The sequence below is a fragment of the Pempheris klunzingeri genome, chromosome 3, assembly GCF_042242105.1.
Source record: "Pempheris klunzingeri isolate RE-2024b chromosome 3, fPemKlu1.hap1, whole genome shotgun sequence".
NCBI lineage: Eukaryota > Metazoa > Chordata > Actinopteri > Acropomatiformes > Pempheridae > Pempheris > Pempheris klunzingeri.
Window position 1 is genome coordinate 7,697,166 of NC_092014.1, and position 20,090 is coordinate 7,717,255.

Below are 20,090 nucleotides of genomic sequence, written 5' to 3' on the forward strand. Positions count from 1 at the left end.
ACTGTACATACGCACGGCAAAAAAGATGGCAGTTTTACTTGGTAGTTACACGATACCTTTACTTGGAGTCAGTATCTTCATTGCTACTCTGACCTACATCACCTACAAGCTGCTCAGCGATTACCTGCACAAATGGTTTGCAATGAAGCCTATTCCAGAGGTGGAAGGGACATATCTCTTTGTTGGAAATGCACTGCAGTTCAAAAACAATCCAGGAGGTAAGAAAGCAATCAACATTCTGCGACGCTGATTTATGTGCACATAGTCATAGAGCGGTTGGCACATAGAACTCATATAGTGCAAATATCCATAACTGTATACATAGATGTTTTTTATTTTTATCTTTGTTTCAGATTTCTTTCGTCAGATTGAGGAATATACTCAACAGTTCGCTGATGCGCCGCTGCTTAAAATCTGGGTTGGAACAATACCATTTGTGGTTCTGTTTCATGCTGAAACTGTTGAGGTATAGTCACTGACAACTCCACATTTCTAATATAAAGTATAGAGTGAGCGTAGCTTGTAAATATCTACATGCCTTGTCATTTCTTTTAATTTATTATTTTGACATTCAGAACAATATGCAATAAAAAGCAGAATCAAATCAAGATAGAATAAAACTAAATTTTACAAATTGCATGAAATGAAATTAAACAGTGGAGTAAAAAGTGGTAAGATGAAACAAAGGGAATAAAAGTGCAGTAGGGATCAGTCAAAGGCAACAACTTTGCTATTTAATTGTTCACTCTTCTCTCACAGACCATTCTGACCAACCCTATTCATATGGACAAAGCCCATGCATACAACTTCCTCCACCCTTGGCTTGGAACTGGCCTTCTTACTAGGTGTGCATCTGTGACTCCTCTCTTCATTACATTAAGACTGCCAGTGATGATCGGGAAATAGCACAAGTTGCATCAATAAAGCAAACACACTCTGTAGGTTTGAATAAAAAAAACAAGATAATGAAATAAATGACAAGTCTGAAATAAAAGGTTACGTAATGGCCAAAATGGACAGAGATTCTAGAGGAGTATAAAAGCGTATAAAGTGAATTTCACTGAAGTTAGATCTTGGAGAGGATGCACATTCTGAGTGCTTGTAGTGCTAAAGTCATATATTTTCACTATGTAATATCTAAAGGTTTCGGTGTAGTGACCTTCATCTGAGCATGGAGGAAATGGAAGTCTTGTCATTATATACAGGAGCTGGCAGGTGGTTTGCTTAAAGGGTGACTTGGTATATGGCAATGACTAAAAACAGGTGAAAGGGTAAATTCCATACAATCAGATCTCCGCCAAGTGCAGAGGACACAGCCCCAGGAATCATTATCTGATGGAGGAACATACTTTGACACAACAGCAGTTCACACAGACTCCTTTACATTCAAGATAGCAGCTAAGATGTGAACAGAAATGAACATTTATCCATGTCGTATCATATGAATACTGTCAGTGAATCCTATTTGTAGCTAATACTATTTCTAGAGGAATATGTGTGTGTTTTTTTTGTTCTTTCTCACCCTTGAACACACTTCGATGTCCTCTTTTTTCGATCAGCACTGGCCGTAAGTGGCGTCAGCGGCGGAAGATGCTGACTCCCACCTTCCACTTCTCCATCCTGACAGACTTCTTGGAAGTTATGAACGAGCAGGCGGAGATCCTGGTGGAGAAGCTGGAAAAGCACGCGGGGAAGGGTGCGTTCAACTGCTACGATTGCGTGACCCTCTGTGCTCTGGACATTATCTGTGGTGAGTATATGTATACTGGACGCGTGCTACGGTGACGAGAGCCCCACAAACCAAATGTGGGACATAGAGGATGTTTGTGTGGAGCAATGTGTGACATGTTACCAATGCTGAGAGAATTTAGCTCATAGTGTAGTAATTTACATTTTGTTAATTTATGATGATCAAAGATGACGCTGTTGATGGTGATGATTGGATAAATGTTTGCAAAATATATTCCACCCATGGATCATATTAATTTAAAAAAACTAAGAATTTGAGAGGTTTTTTTTATACAGCAGATTTGGGGGTTATAGAGATTTTTTTCTCTGATTGAGCAGCCTGACAAAGAAAATCTTAGTCTTAGCACCTTGCCTTGTACTGGCTTTCCTGGTGACAGTGGAAGATTAAAGGAAGAACAGGAGCAAAGCGTGCACCGCTGAGGCTGCTGTTTCCAAACACACACTTCCGTAACGCCTCGGGATCTCATGCAATTACTGTCTAGTTGTTGATGACAGTCTTCCCCGCTTACTTCACAGCCACTGAATAGAGGTGAGACTTTAGAGAGGCATCTGTCCTGCAGCGGTTTGACTTTTGGAAACTAGAGCCAATCAAAATGCAGGACATTGTCTCTATATCTCGGAACAAGTGATAATTGTGCCGTCCCACAGAAAGCAAGGCACAGTCCACAGTAATGTGTGCAGATTTACAAAGCCTTTTATTAGGATGTGAATTTATATTTGGACATTCAAATACCCTTTTCATGATGTCTTTTCAGAAACTGCAATGGGAAAGAAAATTTACGCCCAGAGTGATGCTGATTCTGAGTATGTTAAGAGCGTGTACAGGTGATTCATTTTCTTCTCTATCACACAAATACACATAATACAGGGGAGTGACTATCTGACAATTTATTTCATGTTTTGTCTTCTTTCTAACTTTTTGTCCATAGAATGAGTGACATCATCAGCCGCAGACAGAGGACACCTTGGGTTTGGCCTGACTTTCTGTACAAGTACTTTGGCGAGGGCTGGGAGCATGACAAAACACTCAAGATCCTACACTCCTTTACGTACAAAGTGAGTCATGGAGCCAGCGGTTTGAAAATCGGTGAATGTCTGCTGTTTATTACATTAAAATAATGCAGAATCCATGCAGAACTTAGGACAATGTTCAGTCTTAACCTTTTGTCTCAGGTGATAAATGAAAGAGTGGAGAACATTTCCAGTATTGAATCAGACGACGACTCTGACCAGATCATGAAGAAAAGACGAGCCTTTCTGGACATGCTTTTGATGGCCACAGACGAGGATGGCAACAGAATGAGCCATGAGGACATTCAGGAGGAAGTCGACACCTTTATGTTTAGGGTTAGTGGCTAAAAAAACAACTTACAGCATGAGAGACACAATACTTAAATCTGCACTATTGAGTATTTTATATTATGAATGGATCAAATGGCAGTTTAATGACAAATAATGCAGCTTAAAACTTGCAATTAATGTGTTGTGTTTCAGTCTTTAACTGTCCTTGTAATGTAGGGACATGATACTACAGCAGCCTCTATGAACTGGACCCTGCATCTGCTCGGCTCCCACCCTGAGGTGCTCAGCAAAGTTCAACAAGAGCTTCAGGAGGTGTTCGGTAACAGCAGCAGCACCCCCCCCCCCTCCCTCACCTTCTCACTTTCATGACATCATTTATTTTCCTGCCCAAAGGCGTTTTGACTCATCTTTGCTTGGACTCATTTGTTCTTCACAAGTCAAGGGGAGCTAATACAGGGATAATAGCTGTGAAAATCCTTGCCAAAACACATAGTGAATAACTGAATTTTTTTCACTGCAGTGAGGATTTACCATGGCCTCCATGTAGTTTTTCCATGATGTAAGCTAGATGGTCTTGTAGTAATAACAGATGCTAAGTTTGCACCAGTTTGAGAATCTAAACCTCAAACACAGAGGCATTCATTTTGAGATCAACTTGACTTGTCTTTTTTAATGTAAAATTAGTAGTTAGATTACCTTACTTCATTGTGTTATATTACCAGTCTGTTAATAATTGCTGATTTATTTTCTATGGGCATTTCTTATACCTTATCATATCTTTAACATGTATCAACTATCAGCTATGCAATAATGAGCTCTTATCAGCTGTGTAAGGTGGGTAAAGTAGGGAATATGTCAAAGATATAAATGCAGCAACAATGTGACCTAAGAACTACTTAACACTCTGTTCTGTTTACCGGCGTTTCCTGTTTAATGTTCAAAGGTACATCTGACCGACCTGTTAACACAGAGGATCTGAAGAAGCTAAAATACCTGGAATGCGTGATCAAGGAGGCCCTGCGACTGTTTCCCTCTGTGCCTTTCTTTGCCCGCAGCCTCGGTGAAGACTGCCATATCAGTGAGTTACAGATGAGTGATGACACTTGACACTTGAATGAAACATTCATTCATTTTTTGAGTGCAAATCTCCAAAGGCAGCGGTATTTTTGTAAGAGGCAATGGGAAACCAGGCTCCCACTGCTATTTTCTTCTGAAAAACAAGTGTTCTTTATTTGTACGGAACAAGTATTACCAGGGGACCTTGTGATTTAAAAGTTATCCCCCCATGTCTGTGTTTCGCACAGACTCATTCGCACAGGGTAAGCAAAGCCTGTATTTTACTCAAATAAGATATGGATATGATGTCAAGCGTCTGTGTAACATCCGGAACATGCTGTGTTGTGAGATGAGCCTCCCGAATTTGCACCACATTTGCAGAAACAAAAGATGAAAAAAAAAAAAAGACCCCAGATCACCAAGACCTTTAAAAACCATCTAGACACCAACAAATCGATGGGGACGGTGTTGAAGTGGTAGATGACTACAAATACTTAGAAACAATGATAGATGCTGTCATGGAATTCTAAGAACAAACAAAAAACACAAAGAAAGGTCTGCAGTGTCTATATTTCATGCATAAACTGATGCATAAAAAGTTCTGAGTGGTCAGAGGCACACTGGTCCTCCTCTGTTGCTCCTTTGTGAAGAGCACTTTAACTTTTTGTTCCGTTTCCTGGTATTTTTCATTGTCAGTGAATAAGTGTTGAGGAAAGCACAAGACATTAGTAGAGATATATCACATCCCCTATTTGGTGTATATGAGCATCGTGCAGATGGTATAAAGTGCCACTCCTCTGAACCAACCAGGCACATAGCTCATTTGTCGCGCATTGCTGAACAAACTGTGAAACAAAAATAAGCGCACCTTAGCTTATAATATGTAACGCACCTTGGTGATCTGTTGTGTCTCGGTCTGTGATTATGTTGAGGTGTTCCGATGTTGGTTGTTGGTGCTGTTGTCGTAGTGGCTGTCGATATTGTAGTTGTTTGTGTGTCTGATGATTGATGTTTGGTACGAGATGGCTTTCTGAAAGGACTAATAGATATCTACCTCTCCCCCAATTTTCTTGGGGAGTTTCTTATCAATGACAAGGTCTCTCTGGATAACAAAATGAGGTAAACAGTGTGTGTATGTGTGTGTGTGTGTTGAAAGCCAAGTCGAAAGCCGAGCAAAAAAGAGGTCACTCTTTTTGTGTTCAGTTTTTGAGGGTATCTGCCTTACTGTCTGTGTCACATCATGCAACTTCTGCAAGAAGTTATATGTTCAAATTAATAATATTAATTATTAAGACAGCGACATTTATAATGATCCTATGTTATTTATCTGACATGTATTTTTTCTATTTTTCTGCATTTTTTTCCTTTTGTGTCTGTAGATGGTTTCTTGGTGCCCAAAGGTGCAAATGCCATCGTCATTACTTACGCTCTCCACCGCGACCCGCGTTACTTCCCTGAGCCGGAGGAGTTCAGGCCTGAGCGGTTCCTTCCTGAGAAATCAGTGGGCAGGCCTCCATACGCATACATCCCCTTCTCCGCTGGACTCCGCAACTGCATTGGTAAGAACAGATTCAATTTGGGGTGTACTGGATCTGTCTCCATGTATACTTTCCTGATTTTCCTCAGTGAGAATTACTGCTGTGTGTGTGTGTGTGTACCTCCATAATGCTCCTCACAGGTCAGCGCTTTGCACTGATGGAAGAAAAGGTGGTCTTGGCGTACGTTCTGCGTCACTTTAACATTGAGGCTTGTCAGAAGCGTGAAGAGCTGCGGCCGTTAGGAGAGCTCATCCTTAGACCAGAGAAAGGCATCTGGATCAAACTGGAAAAGAGGAGACCCGAGACTTCATCAAAGTAGCATCTGCTCTGCTTTCCACAGGCCAGTTGCTAAATTTGTCTAAATCATTCCCACTTCTGATGGTGATGGACATGGTAATGTTTAATAAATACCCTTTGAGAGGTCAGGGAAAGTAATGATCTTCATGTTTAGATTTTAGAATATTCTCATCATCATAGGCATTATGGTTACAAAAACTAAGCCTTATAAAAACAAACTGTGATCTCCTTTTTTGACATTGTTAGTTTTGGGTAAATGTCTCTGCAGTATATCAACAAGTCTGCGCTATATTTGCGCCACAATATGTTTTAACATGAAAAATATCTAAACATCTGAACTCTTTGGTTTAGATAGGAAAATCAGCAACACGCAGTGATGAGTATCAGTATTAATAGAAAAAGCTACATAAATCTCAGAATTAGAGTGAGAGTGTATAACTACGAAAACTGACTGGTCATACTGAAACAAATTATCGATTGATTGATTGATTGAAAAATGCTGCTACCACACTGGTATCAGTCGCTATCATGTTCTCAGTCGCATGCTTTTGGAATAAAAGGACATATACTGTACATAACTATTTTATGAGCTTAATGGATTTTTTTTTGTGTCAATAGCTGAGTGAGAAAACATGCTTAAAATGCTTAAGATGTTTTATTTTTTTGATGATATTTGTAGAAGGAATGTATGGTATATAGACAAAAAAGACTTTATGTGGCTTAACCCTCTTACTCAGGGGGTCACAGCAGGGCTTTAACATATTGATAACATCTACAAACACAACAACAAAGAAAAGTCTTTCATTTCTGCAACATGTCCACAGAATGCTAACTTTTCTCTTGAATCGCCCTACAGTTTTTCTGTTGACGCTTGTTTATTACTGCATGTTTGGTAGATCATCTATTTACTGTGAATCTCGAGTAAGTCTGACTGGGAAGGATGTTGAAGAAACTGATTTTTCTGTAAACTAAACATATTCCTGTATATCAAATGTTGCTCATGCTTTCTCTTTGATACTGATACAAAATCCAAAGCAAACATACAGAATCCCACACATTGAAAACTATTGACTTATAAAGCTGCTACAGCTGATGTGTTCACAAAAATACCCACTTACTGTACACATCCAGCAGACGCAGAACAGCATGACCACCCCACTGGAGTTCTCATAGACACACAAGTAATCTGATACTTTTATTATCTGGACTTTAGCTCTTTATCTGCAGCTTTTTGATATCACACAGCTGATAAGCACTCTGATTTTCATGTATCACATCGGGGCATCACTTTAAAGCACATTAAATTCAGCATTTTTTCAAGTGTTTCAGTTTTGGAACAAAACTGCTCACACCTAAGTCTGAACATTGTCAAATACGCCTTCAGTGCTTTTGAAAAAGCTGGTTGGTAAAACTCCTGACTTCTCATCAGAATGCATCCAGTTTCATGATTTTAATGAGCAAAACTCCTCACTGCCTGAATTACATTGAGGTCAGAAGGATCCATTGTAACAAAGTAATAATCATAGCATGACACAGTTACAAATGACCCCATCCATAATGTCACAAGATGATTTAGCTGGCATGCCTGCAAGGGTCATTGCCTAACACCAAAATGACATGATTAATGATGAATTGCATGCTCTTTTTCCGATGCTATTATTTGAATTATTGAGCACATTTCTAATCAATGGCTGTATAGAGCTGAGGCGCCTGAGCACCAAATGAAGCAGGAGGAGTTCATTTATCTGAGGATCTCTAATAAATGGCTCAGATGAAGGAGCTTTTTCTCAGATTCAGTGGCTACAGCTGGTGGATCCGTATGCTGTAATAGTAAATATTTGATGATGATTAATTTTGTTATTTTCTTGTGTTTTCATATCTGTACTGATGCCTTCAGAGTGTATTATTAGTGGACAGATTTTCTCTTTACTCATTGTACCATTTTTGATAGTTCGCTGTTCTTTTTGTTGGACATTTTGATAGACTAAAAAAAAAATAACTTCAGATGGAAAACGCTGAGGGTGCACAGGACTGACCCCATTAGTCTGCTGCCTGGCGGTTTTATATTTCTGTGCATTACAGTTATGTAATCATTTCAAATAACATTTCAGTTAGTTGCAGCAACAACTGAAAGCTCCATGCGTACAGTAGTATCAGCTCTGCAGTCACAGAAGTGGACAGAATATTCTTGTTCACTTTTCAGTGCATTAGTGCAGATTTGGCAGTTGGCAGGAAAGTTTGCAAAGTCTGACAGCAGCCTGTTCAAAGTCTGAGTGGACTTAGAGATTCAAACAGATACTGTATGAACCACAGAAACACTGCTTACCAACACGGGGTCAGGACCCTGAAAGTTGTCACAAGATAAATCCGAGGGGTCATGAGATAACGAAGAAGGTAGGGAAAAAACATATTGTATACAACATTTGTTTTTTGAGATTCTTCTGTAATCTTGGCTTTATTTTTGTGCCCTAAATAGTTTTAGCTTTTCAGCCACATGAAAAACAATTAAACTGAAACAGTTTGAGAAGGAAAAATCAGTTATTGGTGACACAGCTCACATCACAAATGTCTTTTCTTTTCCACATGCAATTCAACCATTTTCAAAATTCTTTATCTAAAAACATGTTGAGGATTCTCCGGTCTTTTAGGGCTAAATACTGCTATTTGTTAAATGTATTCATACAATTATTGACTTTATTTTGTATCTAGCAGATATTAGTATCTGCCCCTTAAAATTCCACTATGTACAACTTTAAATTCTAAAATGTAAACTGCACTTGAGTTTCCTATTCCCAGGAAAATAAACACTGAGGCCATCACCTCTGTGTCATTACAGCTCCACACATATACAATCTGCAACAGAGTTGCAACTACAAACACTGCTCAATGTTGAGGAGTCACTAACCACAAAGTTTGCACCAGAGGGAGCGACAGCAAAAGTTAAAAAGTGTTGCAATATATTCCTGTCATTATAGTGCTACTTGTGTATCCAACACGGCTGCTTTTTGGCTGAAGATATACTTGTACTCCTTTAAGACAACCCACCAGACACATTTGAAACGCCATGAAATAACAACAAAACATCATGAAAGGCTTCAATCAGACTTTAATGTCAGCAAGTTTCATCTGAGACACACATATGACCTTAGGCCCTGTGATGAAATTAGATGAAACCACTCTTGAGACGCAAAAAGGATGATAGATTTCCCACTTCACGTTCAAAACTGATGTTCCATTGAATGGATTATGAAATATTGTGACTCCATGGAGAAAGAAATATAGTTACTATTATTATGGTTGTTTGCTACGCATGTCCCCTCCCACCCCCCTGCTCTCTCTCTCTCTCTCTCCCTCCCCCACGCAACTCGGACCCCAACACAAATCTACCCCTGGTTCTGTTCAAGGTTTCTACCCGTTAAAGGGGAGTTTTTCTTTGCTTGATGCTTGCTCATGTGGGGATTCTCGAATCCTTCATTTTGAATTCTTGAATCATTGAGACTCTCTCTTAATTAAAACGTTTGAGCTAGACCTGCTCTTTATGGAAAGCTATCTTGAGATAACACTTGTTGAATGAATTGGCACTATATAAATACATATTGATTGAAAGAAATAAACCATACTGTATGCTTTAAGGATACAATAATGTCTTGACAAACAAGAGAGAAGATTATAAAATGACCATCATTTAAAACAGTCCTGCTTTTAAATAAAGTGTAGTTCAAACTGATGTCCAGAGAGAGGCAGCAGAGTATGCTTTTCTAAATGGGTGTAAGGAGAGGATAAGAATGAGTTTGCTATGGTGAGCAGTGCGTGTGTGTGAGTGTGTGAGCATGCCAGGCAGTGAGTGAGGGGGATGGAAGAACAGTATAAACAGCAAAATGCGTCTACGGTTGTTTTTTTTTTTTTTTTTTTTCTGTCTCAGTGCCCGGCAGCTCCATGTTGATGTGAGTGACAGCTGCGTTCAGCATGTGTACAGTTTATAGCCTGTGAGTCTCAGATCTTCACTGTTCTGACACTTGAATGACACATGATAAATGTGCAATGTCCCTTTAAAAATGTTAAATTAACACGTGTCTGGTTTTAGGATCTCTGCAGCTTGGATCTATCACATTTATTACAGAATAGAGAGCAGATTTTCTCATCCTGTCATGGCAGAAATCGCATTTCCGAGTCGTACTTAAAGTCTCCTGACAATGATTTACATATGACAAGATCAATCTAACCATGAGACAAACATAGTGTAAGCAAAAAGAAACCCCCTGGCTGTTATTTGCAAATGGCTGCACACTGTCTCAACAAACTCACGTCCTCTTGAAGCAGCAGACATGTAGTGATTTGAAGGCTCTCTGGATTTTTAGAAGTTTAAGGAACAACTTTATGGACTTAACTCATCCCAAATAAAAATGAGGTTTAGTTTTCTCACAGCCTAACACACACCTGACAGTGACAGGCATCCCAGCAGGCTTAAATCATGTTTGCCACTTGTTGTCCTCATCTGTACGGAGGACACCTTTGCTCAGAATTTAATTTAAAAGATCAAATTGAAAATTAAAGGATAAAGCTGGTGATGATCTACATTCTAATTATTGTCAAAAACTCATTAACAGGCAAAAAACAACGAGTTGAACTTTCTAACAAATAGGGCTGTTGCGTTTTATTCAGAAATATAAATAGATGTACAGTCTATAAGTGCAACATGGCATTTGAAGTGGTTTTGCCTCGTGTTCTGGCAGAGGACGCTCTTTCAAATTCAACATCATCATCATCGCTGTCAATTAATTCGAAAGGATTAAGTGTTGGTTCGAATTCGTTTAAACTTGACCTTTTGAAAAAGTGACAGAGCTCTACTAACAAGTTGTGTCTGTGTGGCGAGAGCAGATTAATGAACCACACTGTTACAGTTCCTAATATGCTCCTGAGAGCCTCAGAGCATGGAAAAAAAAAAAAAAAAAACAGAGAAAGACTAACTTCGTCTTTTTCTCTCTGTTTTTTTTAATTTAGGTTATTTAATGGGCTTGTTGACCACCAGCCTTATCTTTTAAAAGAGAAAATTGCAAATAACCCATTATTCTACTGTACTTATAATCAGGCTAGAATTAATTGTCGAAAGGAAAAAAAAAGGGAAATTGGAAATTGTAATGATAAACGGAAATTAAAACATTTTTATTCTGGGTAAAGTCATCCTCCATTTTATGTAGGGTTTAGTATTCATGGTTTGCATTGTGCTGTGAATTTGACCTTCACATTATCGATGCTGTATGCTTAAAACAACAGTCAAATCCCTTTTAATGACCCCTTAAAGATTAATAGAAGCTGCAGCTGCCTCAGGACACAGGAGGAAGGTGTAACTAGGATGTTGCAGTTTTTCTATCTACATCTCTGTGATGTCTTATAGAGCTCACCGGCCCGCAGAGCACAGAGACCAGCGCTGAGGAGGATAGGATGTGACAGTATTCCTGGATCTGACTGAGCACCATGCTGGAGCTTCATGACACGCTGCCATCTCTATTGGTTGCTTTTAGTCACTCTCCCGCACACGTGTGCGTGGACAAACAAGCACGCAATCACCACACCGGCACCTACAGACACACTACCCACTCGTTCCCAGCCCCTCTCCCTTTTGCTCTACCGTCTTCGCCAGTCTCTTTTTACATCAAATGAGCGGCCCTATTAGAAACCAAGCTCCAATCAGGATCATGTCGTCCAGTACGGAGGGAGGCTGGGAGATGTGGATGAAAGGGAGGAGGAGAAAGAGAGGAACAAAGTAGCTGAACAGGAAGTGCTGAGATTAGATAGAGGGAGAGCCGGGGAGATAACAGCCTGAGTGAAAGTTTAAGAGCTTAAGTCTGGAGAAGAGACAAACTGAAAATGAAGATCAGTGAGAAGCAATGATAACACAAACCAGATAATCTGTCCACCAGAATTGTCAGCTGAGGATATCGCTAACACAGCAAAAGAGAGATTTCTTTTGGGTTAAAATAAACCCATCTGCCTCCCGTCTTTACTGTTCCCTTAGAAATGCGAGCCAGTTAGCCACCAGCTTTGAGGTGGACTGGTGCGCAGTGCTCAAGGCGCCAAGGCCACGCATTCTTCACTTCCTTTCCTTTGAAGTACACCAATACTTAATCTCACAGCTAAATTGTTTGAAATGTAGGTCATGGCTCCAATTTTACTACAGTGGGGTAAGACTTAAAAACCAGCCACAGCTCAATATATCAGTGCTTAGTCCGTCTCATACCTTGACTCCAAAATAATCTTTCTATATTCATTTCTCATTAGTCAGAAGAGAAGAGGACATGCTTCGTGTTAAGTTTCAATTATAAGCAGCCGCCGGCAAACAAAGGTGTTGGATTGGGGTCAAAACAATTTTCTTGAAGCTGCTGATGAGAAGTCCAAAGAAGGATCACGCGCTTGAAAAGAATGTTTGTGCCACTGGACGTCGAAGAACGGGCGCTTTACTTTTTCTTCTTCAAAATCTGCTTATTTGTTAGATAGTTCACTGTGCTTTTGAAAGCATTGTGGTTCCGTGTGGTTACCGACTATTTTAGATGTGTTTTAAACTTGTTTCATTATGTGTTTTATTTTTGGCTGTAGCTTGTATCACCTCTCCACAGATGAAGGTCAGTCTGGCTTGAAATGACAGCTGTTATCTGCAGGTTTTATCAGCTGTAGCTAGCTAGTTGGCTTATTTAACCAACGTTAACTCCGTACATGGGTTGATAACTCTCCAGCTGACTTTTTGATGTTTATATTTTACTTGTTTTAAAAAAAGAAGTCCTGAATATGCATTTACATTCACGATATTGTGCTGGAAGACTGAGGCTGCAGCTATATATTCCACTCAAAATTTAGTGTCCTCTCCTGCTGCTGATCCACTCAGATGGTGTGTCTCACTAAGACCCCTATAGAACCTCGAGAATAGCTCCACTGCTTCGCTATTGCACTTTGATGATAGTGGTGGATAGCACTGACACTGGCGACTGAGATACATGGGGCAAGGACGTGACACATAGGCGGGCTGGAATGGGGCTTTTTAACTGCTACACAGACTCCGTCTTTGGAGTGTGTGGTTGCACACCAGCCGTTTTATTCTGAGGAGATTTAAAACAGGCTATGTTAGCTGAATTACTGAACGAAAACTGGAATGAATTGATTAACTAGAGCTTTTAAATACAGGATCCTGGGTAGACATTGATTTGATTTATTTCAAATGTGCAATATAAAAGCACCCATATGGCTGCTGCTCTGCTGCGAGGCATTGCATCTGATAATGAGATATTTAATTTGAATGATTTTTACACAGTTCTGTGTAGTTTTCTGTTTTTTTTTAACAAAGAACTGTTTTCTTCCCCCGCTCTGTGTAGTGGCCACATAGCTGTGCATAGAAGGAAAACAATAGGCCAGCCTTGTGAAAATGGTCAGCGTGGTGCCTGCGCAGGCGCAAGCGACTTCTGTGGATCAGCTTCAGTTGATTGCAAAGGACGCGCTCTGCTGCAGGCATGCTGCTGCAGACGTTTTTGTGCCACATCCAGACCCTATGTATTCTGGTGGTTACATTATGATCCATAATCTCCCAAAGGTGTTCAGCTGGGCTCACCTCATGTTTCTCATACACAAAATATTGTCCCAGTATTGCTTCAAAGGCTCAACCAGTATGGCCGTCAATCAAAATACCTCAAGTGGAATACAGAGTAGGACAAACACAGAGGGACATCTGATAAGTGCGTGAGTTCTCCCTACTGTAGTGGAGGAGAGAACCAGACAAACAAAGAGAAAGCAAAGGGTTTGACATGCTTCTAAAAGTCTGCACCTTATCAGGCTCTCCATGACTGGCTCCTCCACAAGCCCCTGGGCTTCCCAGTGGGCACAAAAGCAATAGATGAACTGCATGCAAAATGGGCAGATTGCCCTTAACCACAGAGTGCGGTGTGATTACCATTTTGAGGGCAGAGGAGTGTGTTAAAAGAAGCAAAGTGGAATAATCATTAGCCGGGGCCTGAAATGCAGAAGAGGGCCAAGGTTAAAGCCTCAGCAAGGTTACAGAAGGACTGAATCCTTCGCGGCTCCAGCTCCATATATGATGAAGGCTTTAAGTGACCGTTCAAGCATCGCAAAGAAAACTTCACTCCTCCTCTCTTTAACACGATCATTAAAAAGCTGAACACGCTCTCCAAAGATGGATATTAAAACCTCAGCTTCAGGGTCCCTCTAACCAGTGACTTTGTGTTTCTGCCAAGCAAATTGTTTTTCTTTAATCACAGAGCTTGCTTCAGAGTGACTGCTCCTGTGTTACTCTTCTTTCCTCCAGCTCTTTCACTGTGCGTTGAGCTTACTTATTCACACTCTGCGCTGGTCCTGACGGGAAGGTTCTCTGCTATTTGTACGAGCTCAAATAATGCAATAACAAAATTATATTACTTACTGCTAAGTCACTGTATCCATTCTGCTTGTCTTGCCTGTATTTGACAGGATAAATTGGATAAGTTAAAACCTCACAGCGTATAACAAGGAGAGATTCAGGGTGACATGTAACAGGTCAAAACTGCCTGACCAAACAGCCATGTTTGGCCAAATATTAACTGTGTATAATGGGAAAGCAAATGTGCTATGTTTATTTGGATTGAAGCAGACTTGTGTATATTTGTTATGCTCTACCCATCCTCACCTTGCATGGACAAAATGAGAGCGGCCTTAACTGATGCCGCTTGATTCACCAAGTATTACTCGTGCCATTTCAAAATACTTCACTTAGAGATATCTTTATCAGGGCTGAAGATGATGAAGAATTCTCCGTCTGCTCAGCTGCACATGAAACAATACGCCGACTCAATAAATACAAAACCTCAGTTACCCCGTTCTAACCTCATGCCCATCTCCATTTCTCATTCCTGCTCTCCAGTCCACCAATAACCTTCCCATAAAAGGCAATGCTTTATACAGCATCACGGTTTGATGCAAAGTCAACAAAGCTGATAATAAGCTTTGACTGTCATTCACAAATTATTAGAAAAGTAAATATCAAATAGGAATGTACGCTAATGTGTTATACAGTAAAGGAATAGTGCAACATTCTGGAAAATGCTCTTTATAATGCAACTGCTGTGCAGACATTAGAGTGGCATTGATCTTCTCATCAAGCATATTTCCCAAAATGTCAAACTACTCCTTTAACAACCACTTCTAAAAATATTAAGTGTCACTCCTGTGCTGAAAGAAAATGACTACATGAATGAAGATATCGCTGTTGAAAGGGAGACCTTGCTCTCAGTGAGCTCCCCTCTGTAACACTAACAGTTATATTAAAACCAAGGGCTTGTCCTAGAAAGCATGAACCCCCTTTCTTTTCTTTGGAGTTGTCCTTGGTTTGATGTGACCATCCACAAAGAGAAAGAGAGCAGTGGTGAATTCATTTAGCCCTGAACGGAAAGCAACTCATTACTGAAAGCATGACAGTTAAACAGAAATTACACAAAGAGACCCTCAACGAGTGTGTGAAGGACACAGAAGACTTCTAGATCTCAAATGATGAGGGTGTCAAACGTTGATGCTTTTAACATCAGTTACTTAAAATGCACTGCATGACCTGAAATTATTCCTTGATTTTTAACTTTACGATGTGCTGCTATTATCACCACATGTCCTCATGTAGACCTCATACTGTGTCCTTGATGTTAAATCAATCAAACTCTGACTGATTTTACTCCGATTGCATGCATGTTAAGCAACAGTAAGCTCATTCAGTCCCATTAATTTTGGCCAGTCTTGATTTATTTTTCCTAAATATATTTGGGCTCCTTTGTACAACAGCGTGGGTTCATGGCCTCTCTTCAATATTGCATTGCTGCATTTCTAGTAGCCCATAATGGACAAAAAAGGCCTTTTGCGTTGTTCAATTTGAATTTGGTGGCGCAAATGGACCAGTTGAAAGGAAAACCATTTTGTGTATTGACTAATAGAGGATCATACCTATTATGTAACACAAGAAAAATCTAGGGACCACCGTAGCTTCTCTAGCTGCATGGAAAAGGAGAGGTGAGGCAAGGGGTATTAAGGGGGTTGCAATCTGCAGCCAGCAGAACCGCTAGATGCCACTAAATCCTTCAAAATGGTTAAAGACACTCTTTTCATTATCATTTGTCAGGTTATTTTGACATTGAATTAAATCCTTGTTTTTGCCTTAATTACAGATATTTAATTGGTTTTTCCTCACATGTAGTGTCATCACCAGCAAGTTTTCACACTTTTTTTTAATGAACTTTTTATTCATTTAAGAAATGTCATTAAGATACATTAAGTACATTTTCTGGTATTTTCCCCCTGAATAATTATTTATTAAAAATCACTTTAACACTGACAACAATTCCAATTATGTCCTTTATGGATATTTTCTTTTTCTCTCTAAGTTATTTTTGCCCTCATTAAGATGTTTTTGCATTAAGCTATTTAAAGTCCTTCTGCATGTGGTATCTTTGCAAACCTTGGAGTCTTGCAAAGAATTTAAACTCTTTCATCAGTTTCAAGCTCCTTCCATGTGCATGGCTACACAGCATGCATGTGCAATCATGAACTGTTGAGTCCACAGGGTTGCCAATGTTACATTCCTAATCAATTTTGAATGCGTACAGTACTGTATCTCATACACACTCTAGTGTGGATCTGACTGATTATGTCTCCCAGTTATAAATATGCTCACAGCAGAAGATTAGGCGAAGATGGGCTTTCACACATAATAGCTGAGATTATCCTCCTGACTCCTCTGACGTCAGAACTTCTGATCTCACAGGAACTTGCACGATTCAACGTGACACAGATGAAAACATCAGTGCAGACAGACGCTCACACTCAGATTACCCCTCGCTGTAAAGCACCTCTCTCAGTGGGCCTCAGGACTTGTTTATGATTCACTGGATCGCATAAACACACACCTGTGGATAAATCTACATGGCATTTGTTTTACACCTTCCACTTAGTACTACTGTTTATCGTTATAGTACGGTACTTTTACAGTAATGCAACACTGTAATGCTATAGCATACTATTTCTAACACTTGCAGTTAAATTAAAAAGAAAGCAGTCCACTAAAGAAAAGTATGTCAGTATCTAACTCATTGCCTTGTCCACTGTCTGAACTCACTATACAGATTGTTTGGTACATACCAGCAGTGGAGGTTCAATACTTTAATTCAGGCTGAATTTGAAGCATCATGTGAGTTTTTGTACTGTAATCTAGTTTAAGTTTGAATAGTGAATGTTCTGGACTCCCTACACAGTCATGAGATAAAACTGAGAGGTTTTGAAATGTTTAATGAGAAGGAAAAACATGTTTTCCTGTCAAATATTAGTCTGGTGTTTGTCAATGACAAGTATTGCCTGTGTATTCAAATCCTGATAAAGCTGATTGTTTTGTGCATTAAACCTGCTTCATACTACAGTTCAACTCTATACACACACTATTGCACAAAATGTACATTAATCCACAGCTGAAGCTAAGACCCAACAAATATACTAAATAAAAATCTTTTTTGTGTAATATTTGTTAATAACTACATTGCCTGGCTGTTTTAAATTACATGTCCTTTTTAAAGAATGGAATTATATTTTGGGGAACCAGTTTTGAATATTTGTATCAATAGAGGGAGGAAATGGGACTTGGGGGTTTAGTGCGACACACAGGTCAGGGAAGTCAGAGAGTATTGAGAGATGGACTAACACATTGTTAGTTTTGGTCTTTTCCTAGGATATGCTGAAAATAATAAAAATATTGGGCCGGCCTCATCTTTAAATCATTATTGTTGTGAAATCCTGGTTAGTTTAAGCTTTACAGCCCATTAAAATTTGTTCCAAAGAAAATGTTCAAAATTAAACCAGTGGGAAAGGACAATCACTCTGAGAAACATAGACGTTATCTTAGGGGTCAAAAAGCCCAAATATTGCAAATCACTGGTCAAACTGCACTGAGCAGTCCCTATAAAACTTACAGCAGAATCTAAGTGTGTAGTTACCCTTTAATGAAGGAGTATTTTAAACCAGAATCACAATATTACCTTGATAAAGTACTTGTTTTAATACAAACTATGATCCTGCCCTAAACCTAAACAAACCTTAACCATAACATTGTCACATCATAAAACTGATTTATTGTTCTGGAAGGTGAAGACAAATGAAGTTGTCCTGCGGGTAGAAGCGTCACATCAGAAAGTGTTGTGTTTGGGAGAGTCAATAAATGACCAGAATAATAAACTGGTGAGTGAATTGATTGTTGTGATTTCAGGAGACTGATAAGTAATAACTATGGATTATGACATTTGCACCTCAAATCGAAATTTACTCATGTGTACACAACACCCTGTGGTGGTTATATTTTATATGCAGTTTTTGGGGAGAGGTGAGAAACAGGCCGCTGCCGGGGGATCCGCATTGATCACTTAAGGCTTGAATGCATGAACCCATATCTGATTTGCTGCATGGGAACTCAAGCCTAAAGTTATGATGAAGCAGACGCTCTTAACTGGGGATCTCACATTCTAGCAAGACTGCAGGGCCTCACAGAAATCCATATGTGATACGCATCTCCACAGTCAGTCAGTTAGAGCATTTGTGCTTCAAGGTCAGCCTTTCCTCCCATACTGGGAACCCACCACAACATTTATATTATGTTTGTTACACAGAATTAAAACCAAACATTAGGCAAACAGATGTTCTCACTCAGCAACAAGAAATCCTAATGAGATACCAGTTTCTTAAGAAAGTCTATTTACTACACTATTCAGCTGCTGTTATTCAGAACTTAACTTTATAGTGTCAGTAATCTCAGACGAGAGTCACGGAGTAGCAATGTATTCCAATAGGTGAATTAGACAGCTGGCTGCTTTGATCTGTGCGCTTTGATGAAGTGAGACATCGGGAGAACCTAAAATTAGCAACACAACTGATTGGTCCTCCAGTTCTCCTGCACTTACCAAACAAATAAACAACGTGTGTGCAGGCTTCAAAATTCACTTCCATGAGTGACATACATGAGTGTGGGAAAGGGTCTTGGTTTTAATTTGCTTCTAAGTTAGAGGAACTTCAGAAAAATACTGTCTTTGAAAGAGAGACAAGAAAGACCAGAGTTATGTCACTTAACTCACATAGCAGACTCTCCTTTCAGGTTAAACTGCTTTATAATTTTACCACTCAGCAGAGGCCGCATTGAAATATCTTTTGTGAAATGAGCATGATGTCTTTGTAAATAATTTTCCATTACATGAAAGGATTGCACGAATTATGACTGGAATAGCTGTATGGTGGAATAACGGAGAAGAAAGTGTTATGGATAAGTGTAATTATTTAACCACAGTACTCTGGGTTCATTTTCCAGCGTCTATCTTTTCTTGAGAAATATTCATGTGTAGCAAAACAGGTTTGCTTTGAGCAAAGATGAGCCTCACTGCATCCATCACAGTTCAGCACCAAGTGGAGGGGCAGCAGAGCTTAAGGGCTCTAACGTGTTTGAATAACTTATGACTTAAGTCCTATTAACACAATAACACTGGTACTACAAAAACGTAACAATGCATACATATAAATGTATCATCCTTTCAAGGTGCATTGCCAGTCATCTTGTATAAGTTTACATTCATAAAGACCAAATATTCTTAATATCATTTTAATCCATTCATTTGATTCAGCATTCCACTTGTATGTGGGTAGGCTATGTCAGCCCAGCACGATGTTCCACAAAAGTGATCTTCCTGGGGAAGTAGCAGACCAAAGTCTGCTAGCAGTGTGCTAATGCTAAAGTAGGCTAGCTCAACTAAGCATGAATATTTAGGCTAACTGGCACATTTACACAAATGTTTATTAATGTGCACTGTCCCTGTTAAAGAGGCCAATAAATAAAACTCAAAGCTGGGTCCAAGCTGGGTGCTAACTCTTGCAACAGCAATTTTGGATTCATATTGAATATCACTGAAGCGCTGATAAAGACAGTGGTCTTAGGGTAGCTGCCTGGCTCTCTGACTTGAGTCCGATTGCTTCTTGTTCAGTCATTCATCCCGGTCTGAGAGAATGCTTTCTTTGATGCCGTTCAGTGAGTAGCTGCCTGCCTGGCTGACTCGACTTGAGTCACTGATTGACTGCATTACCGTTGCAGGCAGTGTGAGCTGT

General features: G+C 39.6%; 1 protein-coding gene across 1 annotated transcript; it reads left to right on the forward strand.

Annotated features, from left to right (window-relative positions):
* Window positions 1–6,335, forward strand: cyp4v2a (cytochrome P450, family 4, subfamily V, member 2a). Its single transcript, XM_070827744.1, has 11 exons — window positions 1–218; window positions 354–466; window positions 760–845; window positions 1,560–1,750; window positions 2,505–2,574; window positions 2,679–2,805; window positions 2,923–3,096; window positions 3,268–3,370; window positions 3,995–4,129; window positions 5,487–5,666; window positions 5,786–6,335. Exons 1-11 carry the CDS (start codon window positions 26–28, stop codon window positions 5,962–5,964), a joined length of 1,551 nt encoding a protein of 516 aa, XP_070683845.1. The 5' UTR covers window positions 1–25; the 3' UTR covers window positions 5,965–6,335.
* Window positions 6,336–20,090: the final 13,755 nt, after the last annotated feature.